General features: G+C 45.2%; 1 protein-coding gene across 1 annotated transcript in view; it reads right to left on the reverse strand.

Annotated features, from left to right (window-relative positions):
• Positions 1 to 16092, reverse strand: part of Chrna9 (cholinergic receptor nicotinic alpha 9 subunit) — a 24568-nt gene extending 8476 nt beyond the window's left edge. The window contains exons 1-4 of the mRNA XM_070013182.1: positions 15996 to 16092; positions 2489 to 2605; positions 2089 to 2234; positions 245 to 399 (exon numbers count right to left, since the gene is read on the reverse strand). Of these exons, the coding sequence (XP_069869283.1) occupies positions 245 to 399; positions 2089 to 2234; positions 2489 to 2552 (365 nt within the window). The 5' untranslated portion in view covers positions 2553 to 2605; positions 15996 to 16092. The remainder of the gene's footprint in view (positions 1 to 244; positions 400 to 2088; positions 2235 to 2488; positions 2606 to 15995) is intronic.
• Between the last annotated feature and the right edge of the window lie 1493 nt (positions 16093 to 17585).

The following is a 17585-nucleotide window of genomic DNA, read 5'->3' on the forward strand; positions in this document are numbered from 1 at the left end:
GCCTAGGAAAACTAAAACAGTTTCCAATCCCTCTGCTGCAAGCGAGGTTGGGCTGAATTCCATGGTCTCCTTCCATCGGTAAGCTTTTAGGAGCTATTGTTTTATTACCTGAGAATTCATGAGCCTTGCTGAAGGGACTAGGCATTTGGGTTAATACTTAACCTTGTGCATGTTTTATGCATGCTCTGACTTCCATTTAGTGAACCGTTTCCTTCCAGGAACTCTTCAGCTCTGCCACACTTACTTGTTGTACAGGACGATGTCTGGCCTCCACACAAGGTCACTGGGTACGCCGATCGAGTCCAGCCCGTCATACCGGTCTCGATCCCATGTGAGGTACGCGTCATACCAGTTCTGGCGGATCCAGAGGTAGGCAGTCAGAATTTGGTTTCTTTCATCCTGCACAAGGAATCCAGATGTCACTTTATCCTGTCGACACTCGAGCTGTATGCATGCCCTCCATTTTCAGGACACTGCTTTTGATGACAGGAAGGTCAAGAACAAGCCTCTAGTGTTTAATGAACAATGTTTAGCTCTAGCAGCTGGATGGACTAACAAGGCCACACGTGTTCCTTCTTGATTCTGTGTTCAGAATGAAGGCAAATATTGCAGCGTTCAGATCTTTGCAGGGACCAACTGCCCCATTTTCTCTGAAAATGAATCAACTAATGATATACTTGCCTGAGGCCACCAGGAAATCTCTACTATACACAGAGGACAAGTCCTTGGAGGCTGATAACTGTGTAATTAAACAGCATTCAGGCACTAAATAAGCTTGAATGTCACCATTCTTTAAAATGGAGATTTAAAAAAAAATCACCATCTTAACTATTTTAAAATTATCTAATTCAGTAGCTTCTAATATACTCACGATATCATGCCATCATTGCGTACCATGTAATTGAAGAATATTGTCATCATCTCCAAAGGAAGCCCCATAACTAAGCAATCACCCGTCATTTCTTCCTTCTCCCTCAGTCCTTGATAAGCACAGCTCTGCTTTCTGTCTCAATGGATTACATTTGGGGCAATTCCTCTGAGTGGAATCATACCATATATAACAACACTTTTTTTTTTTTTTCCGATCACAGGGCTTGAACTTGGGGCCTGGACACTGTCCTGAGGTCTTTTTGTTTTAGACTAGTACTCTACCACTTTAAGCCACAACACCACTTCCAGTTTTCTGGTGGTTAATTGGAGATAAAGAGTCTCACGACTAGCCGGGCGCTGGTGGCTCACGCCTATAATCCTAGCTACTCAGGAGGCTGAGATCTGAGGATAGCGGTTCAAAGCCAGCCCAGGCAGGAGAGACCGTGAGACTCCTATCTCCAATAAACCACCAAAAAACCGGAAGTGGCGCTGTAGCTCAAGTGGTAGAGCACTCGCCTTGAGCTGAAGAGCTGAGGGACAGCGCCCAGGCCTAGAGTTCAAGCCCCACGACCGACACACACACAAAAAAGAGTCTCACGACTTTCCTGCCCAGGTTGGCTTTGAACTGCAATCCTCAGATCTCAACCTCCTGAGTAGCTAGGATGACAGGAGTAAGCCACCAACACTGGGCAATACTTTTCTTTACCCAAAACTATCTTTTAGTATTGATAACCACATGGTAAGTAATAGTAATGTTAGTGAACATCAGATCATATTTAACTCATTCATTTTGTGGAAAGCTCCATCTCTTGGCTTTCTCTCCTCCCACCAGCTGGGGCACAGGATGATCTTTGTCCCCCACAAGTTCCTGCCTTAAGATATTCCCTTCAGAGCCACGCGACAGAGGCTCACGCCTGTAATCCTAGCTACTCAGGAGGCTGAGATCTGAGGATCACGGTTCAAAGCCAGCCTAGGCAGGAATGTCCGTACAACTCTTATCTCCGATAAATTACCAGAAACTAAGAGTGGTGCTGTGGCTCAAGTGGTAGAGCGCTTGCCTTGAGTTGAAGAGCTGAGGGACAGCGCCCAGGTCCAGAGTTCAAGCCCCATGACCAACAATGACAAAAAAGAAAAAAGGAATTCCTTTCAGGAGGCATTCTTGTTTTCATTCCAATGCACCACCCCCCTTCCAAAGTGCCACCAAGCTATGTGACTCACCATGTCCTTAATCTGAGACAGAGTGATCTGCAGCGTGACATTTAGAACTTTATCTGTATCTTCCACTGGACGAAGAGCATTGGAATAATCTTCAAAAAGGTCATTAAACAACTTCTGAGCATATTTTCCATCTGCTGTTTCCACAGCTGCTCAAAAGAGAGAGGGCTGGGTCAACATGCAGGGTGTTGTGTGCATTTTGTGACAAAGAGCCCTGGACTGAGGTCAAACATTGGAGATGGCCGCACATCGGCGGGGAGCAGGTTTCGACCGTGTACACAGGTTACTGCTATGGCATGTCAGGAAGATACACAAACCCTTATGTCTCTCCTGCCCCACCCCACCTCCCACCGAAGCAATCCTCCCGGGGAGCCACGCCGGGTGCATGATGCCAGCCTCTCACCTCTCAGTCTAGAAGCAACAAAATAAATCCAGCAAAACGAGATGCAAGAACGGGGCCAGTTCATCTCTCTCCTGAATTTGTCCAAAGCCCTGGCTAGACAGCAAGAGTGTCTTCCTCCTGCAGTGAATGGGAAAGCCCTGGGCACAACGTGTCCACACTGTTGCCGTCTCCCTTTGTCTACCCTGATGGCCGATGGAGACCCATTCCCCCCGCCCCTTTGGTAATGCGAGACTGGCAGCTTGAGTGGCTAGATGCCAGGTGGGTTAGGCCAGTGCTGGTGAGGGGCAGCCTGCCCAGAGGTCTCTTGCCGCCTCCAGATCCAAACAGGCCAAAGAAGACAAGGTGCGAGTAGAAGGCAGGGCAAGCCTATGGCTTCAGAGACTCTAGGTGAGCAGCATGGAAGCTTTCTGCACCTGCAGCAAGCAATTCAGCCTGGATAGAAGGCTGGGTGGATGCAGCCTGGGAGCCAGCAGCCAGAGCCAGCCACACCGGATGGGAGGAACAGCAGCTCTCGAGTCTGTTGGGTTGCTGCGCTGCCTCAGCATCTGAGACTTCTTCAGTTGTCCCACTGGCCACAAATCTTGCATGTGTGCCCGTGTATGAGGAGAAGAAACTGTGCCACTGAGTTTCCTGATGGCTCAGACTCAGCTACTCAGGAGACTTGAGATCCGAGGAGCAAAATTCAAAGCCAGCCTGGGCAGGAAATTCCATGAGACTCCTTATCTCCAACTAAACACCAAAAAGCCAGAAGTGGAGTTGTGGCTCAAGTGGTAGAGAGCTAGCCTTGAGTGAAAAAGCTCAGGGAAAGCATCTGGACCATGAGTTCAAGCTCCAGGATACATAGAGACAGAGATACAGAGAGACAGAGAGACAGAGATACAGAGAGACAGAGAGAGACAGACACAGAGACAGACACAGAGACAGAGAGAGAGAGACAGAGAGACAGAGAGAGACAGAGAAAGAGAGAGAAAGAGAGAGGATTCTATGCCCTTCACTTGGATGCTATTTTATATCATTTTAAATTCATTTCTATATGTGCTCCATGTGATCTAATTTTGCTTCTACAAAAGAATGCCAATTTCCCATTGTTGATGTAGTCTGGGAATGCATATCTGTCCTCCTCCTCTTGTCTGAGGAAACTGCCATGGAAACCAAATTAAGATAATTTGCTTGCCTGGAACCAGAGGGAGGAAATTGGATATTTCTGTTTGATCGGGTTACAGCTGTCTGATGAGTCACCCTATCTGTCATTAGACAATATATCCTCCATGTGGAACGGACACGCAGGTCATCAGCTAAGTGTGTTCTTAATTGCCTAGCCCCTTCTGTTCATGGGGAAGACATTATTTTCCTCGTGCCCCAGTGTCTCACACATGCAATGACACGAATCTTGGGGCTCTAGACTCAAGCATCCTTCCACAAACCAGCTGTTCTGCAATTGCCGAAGTTGAAGGTCCTCTTGGAATTGAGTTCAGTGTCTAGCCAACGGCTAGCGACAGGACCCAGGCCACTGGCCCCAACCTGCTGTGCTCACAATGCGAAGCCCCTCCTCCCTCAAACTCCTTCATCAGCAGATACTCTGAGTCAAACTGCTTCGCTTCAAGTCCAGCCCCATCAAGTGTTGTCTATGGATTTGAAGCAGATTGCTGAATCTCTCCCAGCCTGTTTCTTCTGCAAAACGGGAATCATTACAACAGTGGGCTACCTCTAAAGGTTGTTTTGAAGAATAAATGAGTTAATGCAGTGGAGCCCTAAAACCAGTGCATGACATAAAAACACTAAAAATATGATAAATAATGGAAAAAGTACATCAGGAAAAGTGTGACTAGTTAATGCATTAAGTAGAAGTCTTATAGCATCATTCCCTAGTTATTCCTCCCTCTTCCCCCTCCCTCCTCTTTCTCTTCCCACCTCAGCTTCTGAACAGATTTCTTAGAGAATGGCTGTTTTATCTGACAGACAGCCTGAACCATGATCAATGAATTCCAGTCCTGCCACGTTCCGTTTTCTTTCCTTTTCTTTTTCTTTATGTGTGTGTGTGTCTGCGTGTGTGCGCAGACTGGGGTTTGAACTCAAGGCCTGGGTGCTGTCCCTAAGCTTTTTTGCTCAAGGCTAGCAGTCTATCATTTGACTCACTACTTCTGGCTTTTTTGGATGTTTGTTGGAGATATGCGTCTCACCGACTTTGCTGCCTAGGCAAAGGCAGCCTCCTGAATATCTAGGATTACAGGTGTGAGCCACCAATACCTGATCATTTTCTTTCTTTTTCTTTTTTTGTTGGTGATGGGGCTTGAACTCTGGGCCTGGCACTGTCCCTGAGCTCTTAGCTCACTAGAGTTACAGACCACTTTCAGTTTCTGGTGGTTTATTGGAGATAAGAGTTTGGGGGGCGGGGGGGAGGATGGGAAGGGATGGGAAGGGGAAACAAAGGAGGAGGCTACAATGCTTGATAAGAAATGTACTCATTATCTTGCCCATGTAATTGTAACTCCTCTGTACAGTATGTTCACAATAAAAAATAAAAAAAAAAAGAGTTTCATGGACTTTCTTGCCTGGGCTGGTTTTGAACCATGATCCTCAGATCTCAGCCTCCTGAGTAGCTAGGATTACAGGCATGAGCCTGTAGCTCTTGGCTACCATTTTCTTTTTTAATTAAAGGGTTAACGTTATTGTTAATCCACAGTGGATTTACTTATCTTTTTAGTAGTCTTTTTTTTGAGGCAAAGTCTCACTATATAACTGACTTTAATCTGGAGGTCCTCCTCTTTCTGTCTCCCAAGTGCTGAGATCTAGCAGTATGCCATCATACCCAGCTTAGTAGTCATTTATTTATTTTTCACTTTTTTAAAAATGTGGTGCTTGGAATTGAACTCAGGGTTTACACATGCTAAGCAAGTTCTCTACCAGTGAGGTACACCCAGCCTTCCTCTAGTAGTCATACACACACACACACACACACACACACACACTATATATATATATATATATATATATATATATATATATAGTACAGGTTTTTTTTGGCAGTCCTGGGCTTGAACTCAGGGCCTGGGCTCTGTCCCTGAGTCTCTATGTGCTCAAGGATAGAACTCTACCTCTTGAGCCACAGCACCACTTTCAGCTTTTTCTGTTTATGTGGTACTGAGGAATCGAACCTGTGGCTTCATGTATGCTAGGCAAGCACTCTAACACTGAGCCACTTTCCCAGCCCCACATAATACATTCTATCTATAATATATAATTGCTATACATTATTTGTTATCTATAATGTATATAGGGTATATATATATATATGTGTGTGTTGTAGTACTATATATCTGCATGTAAGTAGATATGGATATAGACATGGACTTTCTATTTCTTTTTTTTTTTTGGGGGGGGTCTAGTCGTGGGGTCTGAACTCTGGGCCTGGGCGCTGTCCCTCAGCTCTTCAGCTCAAGGCTAGCACTCTACCACTTGAGCCACAGTGCCACTTCTGGCTTTTTTTCTTTTTGCTTATGTGGTGCTGAGAAATCGAACCCAGGGCCTCAGGCATGCAAGGCAAGCGCTCTACCACTGAGCCACCTTCCCAGCCCCTGGACTTTTATTTCTTGAGACAGGGTCTCTCTTCATAGTCCGAAGTGGCTTCAAGCTTGTGGTCCTTCTGCCTCTGCTGGGCCTGCAGGCATGCCAACCACACTCAGCTGTAATTGTCTTTTAAATGTTATTTTACACATTGTGAGTTACTGGGTCTAAATCTGTCACTGAGATTGGCAAACTGTTTCTGTAAAAAAACTAGATAGTAAATATTTTCAACTTGGAGACCATATGGTCTTTATAACAACTACTCTTTTTTCTTTTTTTTTTCTTTTTTTGCTGTTGGACTGTGGAAGTAGTCATAGGCAAAATGAATGAGCATGCCTGTGTTCCAATAAAACTTTATTTACAAAAAACAGATGATAGGTCATACTTCAGTGACCCTAAACAGATCATCAGATGCACACATACACTTCCCCAGGCTCAGAAAAGTTGCAGTAGGGGTCAAAGGAGACAGGGCATTGCTGGCAGGGATGAGTGTGGCAGTAAGTTACCTTCTGAGGATGCACACGGTGGGGTGGGATCAACGCTGAGTGTCACTGAGTCATCGAGTCAGATCCTCAGGCTGTCATCCCACGGGCTCTCACGCCTCAATAATAATAGCAATAATTTTTTTTCTGAGTTTCACTTTGGCATTTACAGGAGTGAGCATTAGCATACTCATCCAAAAGGTTATTGCAAAGACTCAAAGGAAAACAGATAAATCAGCAAGCACCGAGCTGGGGCAGCCCCAGTAAGCACAGGGGCAGGGAGTCAGCAAGAGCCCACTGGAGTAGTTGCTGATGGAAGGCTGGAGGCGTGGGCAGGTGATATAAGTCCTGCAGTTACTGGGTCAGAGGAGCAGCTGCTATGTGATCCAGGCAATCTGATACGCACAGGTGAGTGATCTGGAAGACCACAGCTGGCTCCAATGTCGGGGCTTTGTCAGAGGGCACATGTAATTCTCCCCTAAATCTCCTAGGGGCATATATTTGAAGGGTATAAAACGTTACACTGTTTAACACAGTGAAGCATCTCCTGGCTCCCTCTGACTTCTCAGGTCTTTCTTTACCGAGAGTAGATAAACCTTTGGCCTTTGGAATTTTTGGGGGGGGGGAGGGGGAGGAGGGGATCGGTTGTGGGGTTTGAACTCTGGGCCTGGGCGCTGTCCCTGAACTCTTCAGTTCAAGGCGAGCACTCTACCACTTGAGCCACAGCGTCACTTCCAGTTTTCTGGTGGTTTATTGGAGAAAGGAGTCTCATAGACTTTCCTGCCTGGGCTGGCTTTGAACCTTGATCCTCAGATCTCAACCTCCTGAGTAGCTAGGATTACAGGCGTGAGCCACTGGCACCCAGCCCTAAATGCTTTTTTGTTGTTTGTTTTTGCCAGTACTGGGGCTTAAACTCAGGGCTTGGGCTCTCCCTGAGCCTCTGTGTGTTCAAGGCTCACACTCTACCACCTGAGCCACAGCGCCACTGCTGGCTTTTTCTGTTCATATGGTACTGAGGAAGTAAACCCAGGGCTTCATGCATGCTAGGCAAGCACTCTACCACTAAGCCACATTCCAGACCCTGGGCCTAGATTATTTACTTTATATTCTTTACTTCTATTCTTTATATTTATTTAGGCATCCCTTATGTTTGTACTGAGGCAAGTCTCTCTAGCCTCACATCATAGTAGAAGTGTATAAGACTTGGTTCAGCTGTATGACTGTTCAAACTACCTCATCAATGATTTTTAAAGGAAAAGACTAAAAGCTTTTGATTTTTTTTTTTTTTGTGCTGGTCATGGGGCCTGAACTCAGGGCTTGGGCTCTGTCCCTCAGCTCTTCAGCTCAAAGCTAGCACTCTGCCATTTGAGCCACATCGCCACTTCCGGCTTTTTCTGCTTATGTGGTGCTGAGGAATCAAACCGAGGGCCTCATGCATGCAAGGCAAGCACTCTACCACTGAGCCACCTTCCCAGCCCCTAAAAGCTTTTGAAAGAATCAAAGTCTATTTTAAACATATTTAATCTAATGAAATCCTACTACAAAAATTGGGAGAATAAAATTTTTAAAAGAATAAAATTTCAAAAAGAAATTTTAGACACAATTCAAATTCTTTCTCTTCAAACAAAACCAAAGTATTTCACTTTCCAGCCACCAGGGGTCTCTAAACTCCCTGCAGTTCACTTTCCAGCCACCAGGGGTCTCTGTAACCTCCCTGCAGCTCTCTTCAGGGAACAGGAGAGATAGGTGAAATCTTTTTTAACCAGATCTAATGAGAAGGAAGGAAACAACAAAAAAGCTTGAAATGTAACTGCTTCAAATACCAAATCTACATTAATTCATACATTTACCCAAGATTTTTGCTTAACAGCCAAGTGCTGATAATAAAACGAAATTTACTTTTCGAGTCCGTTTGTCCTAATCAATACACATTCTTGAACATTCTGCTTTCTTCTTTCCATATCCCTTAGCCATGTTAATGTCTATCAGAGCAAGAACACAATTCTGCAAGATTGGAACTGAGTATTCCAGGAGGCTCTCTAGAGAACCTTTGGGGCAGAGAACTGTTAAGAACTATAAAGTATAAAGTACTGAAGTAAAGACTCTACATATGGAGTGGTAGGAAAGGTGTGCTATTCTTTTTTTTTTTTTTTTGCCAGTCCTGGGCTTGAACTCGGAGCCTGGGCACGGTCGTCCCTGAGGTATTTTTGTTCAAGGCTAGCACTCTACCACTTGAGCCACAGTGCCACTTCCAGCTTTTTCTATTTATGTGGAACTGAGGAATGAAACCCAAGGATTCATACACGTTAGGCAAGCACTCTACCACTAAGCTACATTCCCAGCCTTTTTTTTTTTTTTTGTCGGTCACAGGACTTGAACTCTGGACCTGGGCGCTGTCCCTCAGCTCTTCAGCTCAAGGTGAGTGCTCTACCACTTGAGCCACAGCACCACTTCTGGTTTCCAGGTGATTAATTGGAGATAAGAGTCTCAGGGCCTTTCCTGTCCAGGCTGGCTCTGAACTGCAATCCTCAGATCTCAGCCTCCTGAATAGCTAGAATTACAGGCATGAGACAGCTAGATGTGCTATTGTTTAAACTTCAGTCTACTAGTGTATCTTGATCCTTCACTCCCTCACTGTACACTCAGGAAAGAAATGTAACACTTCAATGTACTTTCTGTGCATACTTTCTTTGCTGAGATAGGTTTAGGTGGGAAGTGGGGAGAGGATGGGGAGGGTGACAGAGGAGGTCGATCAAGTATGTTGTGTGCATGTATGGACAGTTTAAAATGCAACCTCATTTGAAACTAACTGATGCTAATTTAAAAAAATACAGGTAGCTAGACACTAATGGCTCATGCCTATAATCCTAGCTACTGAGGAACTGAGATCTGAGGGCCAGGGTTCAAAGATAGCTCTTGGGAAGATAAGTCCATGAGGCTCTTAATGCCAATCAACCACCAAAAGCTAGAAATGGTGCTGTGGCTCAAATGGTAGAATGCTAGCTAGCCTTGAGGCAAAAAAGCTCAGGGCAGCATCCAATCCCTGAGTTCAAGCCCCAGGACCAGCGCGCGCACACAAACACACACACACACACACACACACACACACACACACACACACACACACACACACACACACACACAAAGGGTGAGCTCCAAGCTGATGAATCCATTATACATGCTACAGAGAAAGGCCAGCTGCAGACCTGCCCCTCCTCCTTGGTAAGATATATCCTTTACATGAGCTATTTTGACTTCAAGATCTGATTGAATCATAAAGGATCTTGTTTGAACACAGATTGCAAGTCAGAAGGTGTGAAGCACTTGATCCACATGGTACTGAAGCTGCTGGTCTGTGGACTGCACTTTGAGTAGCAAGGTTTAGAAGATGCCATCATTATGATGATATAACATACTTAAATTGCTGAGTGCACCAACAAACCAAATCAATATATCATAATGAACTGTGGGACGAATGATGTAGATGTAAATGAAAGAATGTAATGATTCTGGTGTCAAAAGCTCCAAATATATTTGAAGTTAAAATTGACTTTAAAAGTTCATAAGCCGGGCTCCGGTGGCTCACACCTGTAATCCTAGCTACTCAGGGGACTAAGATCTGAGGATCTTGGTTCAAAGCCAGCCAAGGCAGGAATGTCTGTGAGTCTCATCTCCAATTAAACACTAGAAAACCGAAGTGGGGCTGTGGCTCAAGTGGTAGAGTGCTCATCTTGAGCTGAAGAGCTCACGGACAGTGCCCAGGCCCAGAGTTCAAGCCCCAGGACTGACAAAAATAAAACAAAACAAAACATAACAGCCTTACTGTATAGAGTGGTTGCTGGGACTAAACCCAGGATTATGTGTATGCTAGACAAATACTTTACCATTGAGCTACATTCCCAGCCTTCAGGAATTTTCCTTAAAGGGCTCCACCTAAAGATAATTTGTGAAGGTTTTATCTTCTAAGTTTGGTGGTCCCCTCCAAGAATCAATTATTTTGTTTTTTTTTGTTGTTGTTGTTTTTTTTGGGTCCGGTCGTGGGGCCTGAAGGGCCTGGGCACTGTCCCTCAGCTTTTCAGCTCAAGGCTAGTGCTCTACCACTTGAGCCACAGCGCCACTTCCGGCTTTTTTGCTTATGTGGTGCTGGGAATCAAACCCAGGGCCTCAGGCATGCAAGGCAAGCGCTCTACCACTGAGCCAACTTCCCAGCCCCATTGTAACTCAAAATCTGCAACTTTTTTTTTTGTCAGTTGTGGGCCTTGAACTCTGGCACTGTCCCTCAGCTCTTCAGCTGAAGGCGAGCTCTCTACCACTTGAGCCACAGCGCCACTTCCAGTTTTCTGGTGATTTATTGGAGATAAGAGTCTCACGGACTTTCATGCCCAGGCTGGCTTTAACTGTGAACCTGAGCCACCGGCGCCCAGTTAAACCTGCAACTTTAATTTGAATATTTGGGGGTGGGGAGAGGAGGATCCGTGTAATTTTTACAATCCTAAACTGATATAAGTAATAAGGTCATGGACATAACTCAATAGTGTATATGCTTAGCATTCACAAGGTCCTGGGTCTAATCCCAGTACCATTAATTGAATAATTAACTAATTGAATAATTGTGGAAAGGATGAACTATCTTCAACCCATAATACTAACAATTTCAAAATCAATTTTATCTCATAAATCTCTCTAATCATTGTGATAATTAGCACGTTTTCTCAGATTTTAAGGTGCTTAGTACTTTTCAGAAGACCCAGTTTGTATTATAATTTTGGTTAAATGAACAGAACTTAATTTAGGCTTGCAATCAGTGCCTGCCGGTAGGGAGAGAACTATTTTCTTAAAATCTTTTAAGTGTTGCCTTATTAGTTGTACATCTACTATATAAGTGGAGAAATGCTGTCAGTTGATTACTCAAAAAAATGCCAATAAGTCAAGCATGGTGGCAGACTAATGTAATTCCAGCTACTCAGGAGGCAGAGACAGGAGGATCTCAAGTTCAATGACAGCCTGGGGACATTTAGGGACCTTAACTCAAAAACAAAATACATGGCTCAAGTGGTAAAGTACCTGCTTAGTACGCCCTAGGTCGTGGCTTCAAACCCCAGTAGCACCAAAGAAAGAAAAAGAATTCTAATTGCTTAATTTATGGGAAGGTCATATTGACCTTGAGATCATTCTTCTCCAAAGGAGGCACCTTTGGTGGATCTGAGGACTGAGGTGTACACAAAAAGATCTTAAAACACTAATGTGAGCTCTGAAAGTTAAGTCGCAAACATCCACAGCATGCCTGCTAAGCTCTTATAGACCTCCAAGCTTGCACTTGAACCCAGGATGTCAGGCCCTCATTTCTTTTCTCCCAGATCAGACGACTGTCACTCAGCTGGGACTTGCCATCATTCTTACCCTGCAGGCCCTCTATGCCCTCTGCAGTCCTCTCCTGTTTCCATGGCTGCATTTCTTTTCCCTGTGTTCTCCGAAACCCCCACTGCAGAGGCAGCTTTATTTATAGCTGAAAAATTAGGGTTATTTAGCTTGAGCTTTTCTGCGCACATCAGTCCATTACTATAAGAACATCCACATTTACACTGCAGCTTCACTCTGTTTTCCCAGGGCCCTGTAATCATTAATTAGCTGCTCAAAACAATGTTTATTGAATGTGTGTGTGTGGGGAAAGCCTGATCCAGCCTTCTCCATCAGCAGCTGGCCTCTTCCCTGAGCTCAAGGCCCTTGTCCTAGCCTCCTACTAGCCAGCCTTCAGCAAGTCCCACAGACACTTCTGACAAGGCCAATATTTAACTGACCCATCCCCCAACCTTTTCCTGCCATGTGCTCCTAATTGTTAGTGAATGGTGTTACCATTCACCCCGTGCCAAAACCCCAAAGTTGTTCCGGAAGCCCCTCTCCCATGCCACTACATGACATCTGTCCTCAGGTACCAGCATCTGCTAACAAGCAACATCCCCCATTCCCTCCTGTGCAGGACAAGGAAGTACATTCTGGAATACTGCACATGGCCGGAGGCTGAGCTCTCTCAGCTTCCTCCTCCAATCTCTCCTTCCCATTGACCACATGTAGGTCTCTCCCCTTTTCATTAATAGCATGCATTAATTATGTGGAGGAATGGATTTCATTCTGATCATTTCAACATGCTTATAACATCGTGGGCCCACCCTAGTGCGCGTGCATGCGTGCGCGCGCACACACACACAAACACACACACGCCAGTAGTTCTGGGGCTTGAAGTCAAGGCCTTACCTTCTCACTCGGCTTTTTCACTCATAACTGGTGCTCTACCACTTAAGCCACACTTCAACTTCCGGCTTTTCCCTGGTTAATTGGAGATAAGAGTCTCATGGGATTTTTCTGCCCAGGTTGGCCTTCCAATCAGATCTCAGCCTCCTGAGTAGCTGGGGTAACAGACGTGAGCCACCAGCAAGTGGCTTTGATTTGCTTTGAAAACAGAGCCTTGGCGACACACTCTACCAAGAATTCCTCCCTATTCTGCATCATGCGTAGGATGAAGCCTTTTCCTCAAAACCAGGCCTGCGAGGCCTTTCAAGTCCTTCCCGTGGCATCAGTCACCCCAATCCACCTCCTGCCATCCCACTCCGATTTTATCAGGAAGAGGCCTGCAGCTGTCTTTCATCCTCCTGGCTACTGCTTGGTTAGAAAGCCGCTCCCTTCCTTACCCAACAGGTGAAATTGTCCTTTCAAGGCTCAGTTGAGAAACACCTAATCAAGGAAAGCAATTGATTTTCCAACCTTTCCAGCCACAATCCTACACTTGGCTTCTAATCTTTCTGAGGTTTATGGCTCATAGTCATAGCATAATATCCATCCACTCTAGTGTCCAAAACTCTTGCTTGCCAGCTGTCTCCAATGTCTGGCTGAAGAGCTCCCACATTCATCCTGGAATTCCCAGCCCCCAACATACAAGAGGTAACCAATCAACACTCAAGAAGTGCATGATTGGAGTGGCTACAGCCACACCTCCCAAAACCAGTGGGCTCCTCTTCCAATCAATGTTCAAGAAATGCATGATGGGCGTGACTAGGCCATGCCTCCAAGTCCAGTGGGCTCCTCACCCCACCATACTTTTGGCAGTCCTAGCTGGTCCCTGGACATTGGTACTGTGGATGTTGTTTCCTAAAGGGCAGCCTTGAGGAGGACCGTAGCAAACCCAGATGTAAATGCACCTGGCAGAGATGCCAGCTACTGGTTGCCAGGCCCATCAGTCCCCCAGCATGTCAGAGCAGATCCCCCTTTGCCCCTGGCGCTGTCAGAGTCCAGTCAGAAAGGAGGAAGATAAATGAATTTAGACTCAGCCTTTCTCCTCAGATACCACATAACAGCCACGCTAAGTATGTGCACAAGATTCTAAGCTCCTAGAGAAGAGAGATCTGGTGGGCAAGCGAGCAGCACAGTCATCTTTCTGATAAAAAGAAACACTTTTAGGTAAAAACCACAACATTTCCTAGTTTTCCAGTGAAAATAGGCAATAGGAAATAAGTTCTGGTCAGACTCTGGTGCTAAACCCACTCCGACTACAAATATTTACTGAAAGCCGAGCAGAGTTCATGGATGTTCATGCATTGTCCCTTCTTAAGGTGCTTATGGACTATTTGGAGGGAAAAAAAACTTGTAAGAAAAGTCAAATCACAGTAAAGGAGTTAAACAACCAATGCAAGAAGAATACCCCATGGAAGGACCACTCACTACCACCAGATGAGAGCTTTAGGAAGGGCGAGGGCAGAGCCCCAGGGTGGACTGACCAGCTGGAGGCTGACAGCTGGAGGCTGGCCTCAGGGCAACCTCTCCCTGGCAGTTGGACCTTCAGGATGGAGAGGAGAGGGGCCACTTTACTAAAAGAAAAGAAAGGTCCTTTGGAGTTTAAGATTTGCATTTCTGTTCTGCCATTGATCAAGTAGATGTCGCAAGCACTTCTCAAATGTCTTTGCACTTCATTTCCTCACTAGGGAACAAATAAAATAATATTATTTATCCCATGGGCTCTGAATTAGTCTGTTCTGATTATAATAAAATAACCTGATTTGGGTTATTTTTTATTTGTTTGTTTGTACTGGGGCTTGATCTCAGAGTCCCACATTTTCTAGGCAAATATTCTACCACTTGGAACATACTTCCAATTCTTTTTCTTTTCTTTCTTTCTTTTTCTTCCTTCCTTCCTTTCTTTCTTTATTTTCCTTCCTTCCTTTCCTTCCTTTTCTTCCTTTCCTTCCTTCCTTCCTTCCTTCCTTCCTTCCTCCCTTCTTCCCTCCCTCCCTTCTTTCTTTCGTTCTTTCTTTCTTTCTTTCTCTTTTCTTTCTCTTTCTTTCTTTCTCTTTTCCTTCTTTCTCTCTTTCTTTCTCTCATTCTCTTTCATTCTTTCATTCTTTCTCTTTCTCTCTCTTTTTCTCTTTCTTTCTTTCATTCTCAGGGTGGGACTTGAATTCTGGGCCTGGGCGCTGTCCCTCAGCTCTTCAGCTCTTCAGCTCTTCAAGCTAGTGCTCTCCACTTGAGCCACAGCACTACTTCTAGTTTTCTGATGGTTTATTGGAGACAAGAATCTCCTGGCCTTTCCTTCCCAGGCTGGCTTTGAACCACAATCCTCAGATCTCAGCCTCCTGAGTAGATAGGATTATAGGCTTGAGCCACCAGTGCCTGACAAGACTGTTGATTTTGATCTTGGTTCCCCTCAGGCTTCATCAAAGCTCAGGGACAGGAGCTGAAAAATTGTCTCTGATCTCAGCAGGGGGTGCTGTTCCATTTCCTCTCTGCTAGACCTGGAGGGCAGGAAGCTTCCAAAGTGGGTGATGAAAAAGAAAGAAAGAAAGAAAGAAAGGAAGGAAGGAAGGAAAGAAGGAAGGAAAGAAGGAAGGAAGGAGCAACAGACTCCAGTGAGCCCCAGTCACTACCCAAAGCACCTATTTACTTCATTTATTTTTATTTTAATTGCAAGACACAACCACTAGGGGGCGAGGCTCTGAGCCATCCATCAGACAAAACTGCCTTTTTCTCTTGCAGAAAAAAAAATGTAATTGTGGGCTAAGGGCAATGAAAACATTCTGCACTTTCTGCAGAACCTTGGTGAAGAACACATCTCCTTCGAGGGTAAAGTGTATTCTTAACTCAGCTTGTTCTCCCTAGCCATCAGCCTGGGCCAAGGTGCCCCCCATTCCCTCCCTCCCCACCCTCTACCCCAATCAGATTCCTCCTGATGAAGAGCCATTTGGCTCAGCCAAATTGCCTGTCATGATGGCAAATGGCTTACACAACGAGGCGGAATCTATTCACATCAGGCTGCAGATCTGTCCTGCAACTGTCTGAATTCACAGCCTGGGTTCAACAAAGCCATTATGGCCTGAGGGGGCGGGGCTTGGTGTGGCTTTCCATCCCACCTTCCCTCCCACACCTTATTTGGTGACTTGAATTTCTGTAATACTGTACCCACCTACTGTACCCACCTCATTAAAGTCAATCCCTTGCCCAATAGGAGAACAGCAACAATTCTCAGGCCTCCAAGTCCCTCACAGTAACTTAAGTCTCCGTGACCTCATCCTGGGTAGCCAGCCTTGTTCCTCCTTCGCAGGAGTCTGTTTTCCCCAGGGTCCGCCGCTTACAGTTTCTCTCCCTCACACACACACTCCAGCAACAATGGAAACGAACACACTTTCCCAAGCCGGTTGCCTAGAAACCACTCCTTGTTTCAGCAAGTAATTTAAACATGAAAATTCAGCCCCTGACTCATGCCGGCAGTGTGCGTCACGGCTTTCTCAGTGTTTTGATTCTTTTCCTTTCACCTCACGAAAGAACACACGCTCACTGCAGACACATTGAAAAGAAAACTGAAAATACAAAGATTCAGGAAGCAAAAAGTCTCTCCTAACGACAGAGGCAAGCACTCTTGACACCAGGGGAAGATTTTCTTCTAGGCCTTTTCTCCCTCCCCATCCTCCACTGTGCAATACTAGTTTGCATTAATATTAAGATTGAGCTTATTTAGCATATTGTCAGCATTACGCATCTGGCAAAAAAAAATTCAGACACTTGATTGTTTAAAGGTTTCATTAGGTGTCAGGCGCTGGTGGCTCACACCTGTAATCCTAGCTACTCAGGAGACTGAGGTCTGAGGGTTGCAGTTCAAAGCCAGCCTGTGCAGGCAAGTCCGTGAGACTCTTAGCTCCAGTTAACCACCAGAAAACCAGAAGTGGCATTGTAGCTCAAGTGGTAGAGCATTTGACTTGAGCTGAAGAGCTGAGGGACAGCACCCAGGCCCAGAGTTCAAGCCCCACGATAGACAAAAATAAAATAAAAAAGGCTTCATTTTGTAACCAGCTATGTCCCAGAATTTAATCATTCTCTGAATGCTAAATGTTTTGGTTAGTCCCAGCTTTTCACCATTAAAAAGGCTGCCATGATCATCTTAGCAGCAAATTATTATTACATCTCTGATTCTTCAGGATATAATTATAAATGGACTTTCAAAGACCCTGGACATTTAGAAAGCATTGAACCTAATTTTTAAATCTTGTAAACATTGAGTTAATATAGGCCTAAGAATTTTTTTCTGGCCTGGATACTGTCTCTTAGCTTTTTTCACTCAAGGCTGGTACTCTATTTCAGCTTTACTTCTGACTTTTTGGTGGTTAACTGGAGATGAGATAGTCTCATGGAGGGCTGGGAAGGTGGCTTAATGGTAAAGTGCTTGCTTTGCACGCATGAGGCCCTGGGTTCGATTCCTCAGTACTATATAAGCAAAAAAAGGCCAGAAGTGGCACTGTGGCTCATGGTGGAGCACTAGCTTTGAGCTGAAGAGCTGAGAGACAGCGCCCAGGCCCAGTGTTCAGGCCCCACGAACAACAACATAAAAGAGTCTCATGGATTTTTCTCCTCAATTTGGCTTTGAACTGCAGTCCTTAGATCTCAGCCTCCTGAGTAGCTAGGAACTGGTGCCCCACTCAGGCTAAATTTTTCAAAGGAAGTTTAAGCAGGGCATTAGAAAATAAATTCTTCACTGGGCACCAGTGGCTCCTGCCTGTAATCCTAGCCACTCA

The sequence above is a fragment of the Dipodomys merriami genome, unplaced genomic scaffold (assembly GCF_024711535.1).
Source record: "Dipodomys merriami isolate MVZ:Mamm:240054 unplaced genomic scaffold, mDipMer1.0.p SCAF_9, whole genome shotgun sequence".
Lineage (NCBI taxonomy): Eukaryota > Metazoa > Chordata > Mammalia > Rodentia > Heteromyidae > Dipodomys > Dipodomys merriami.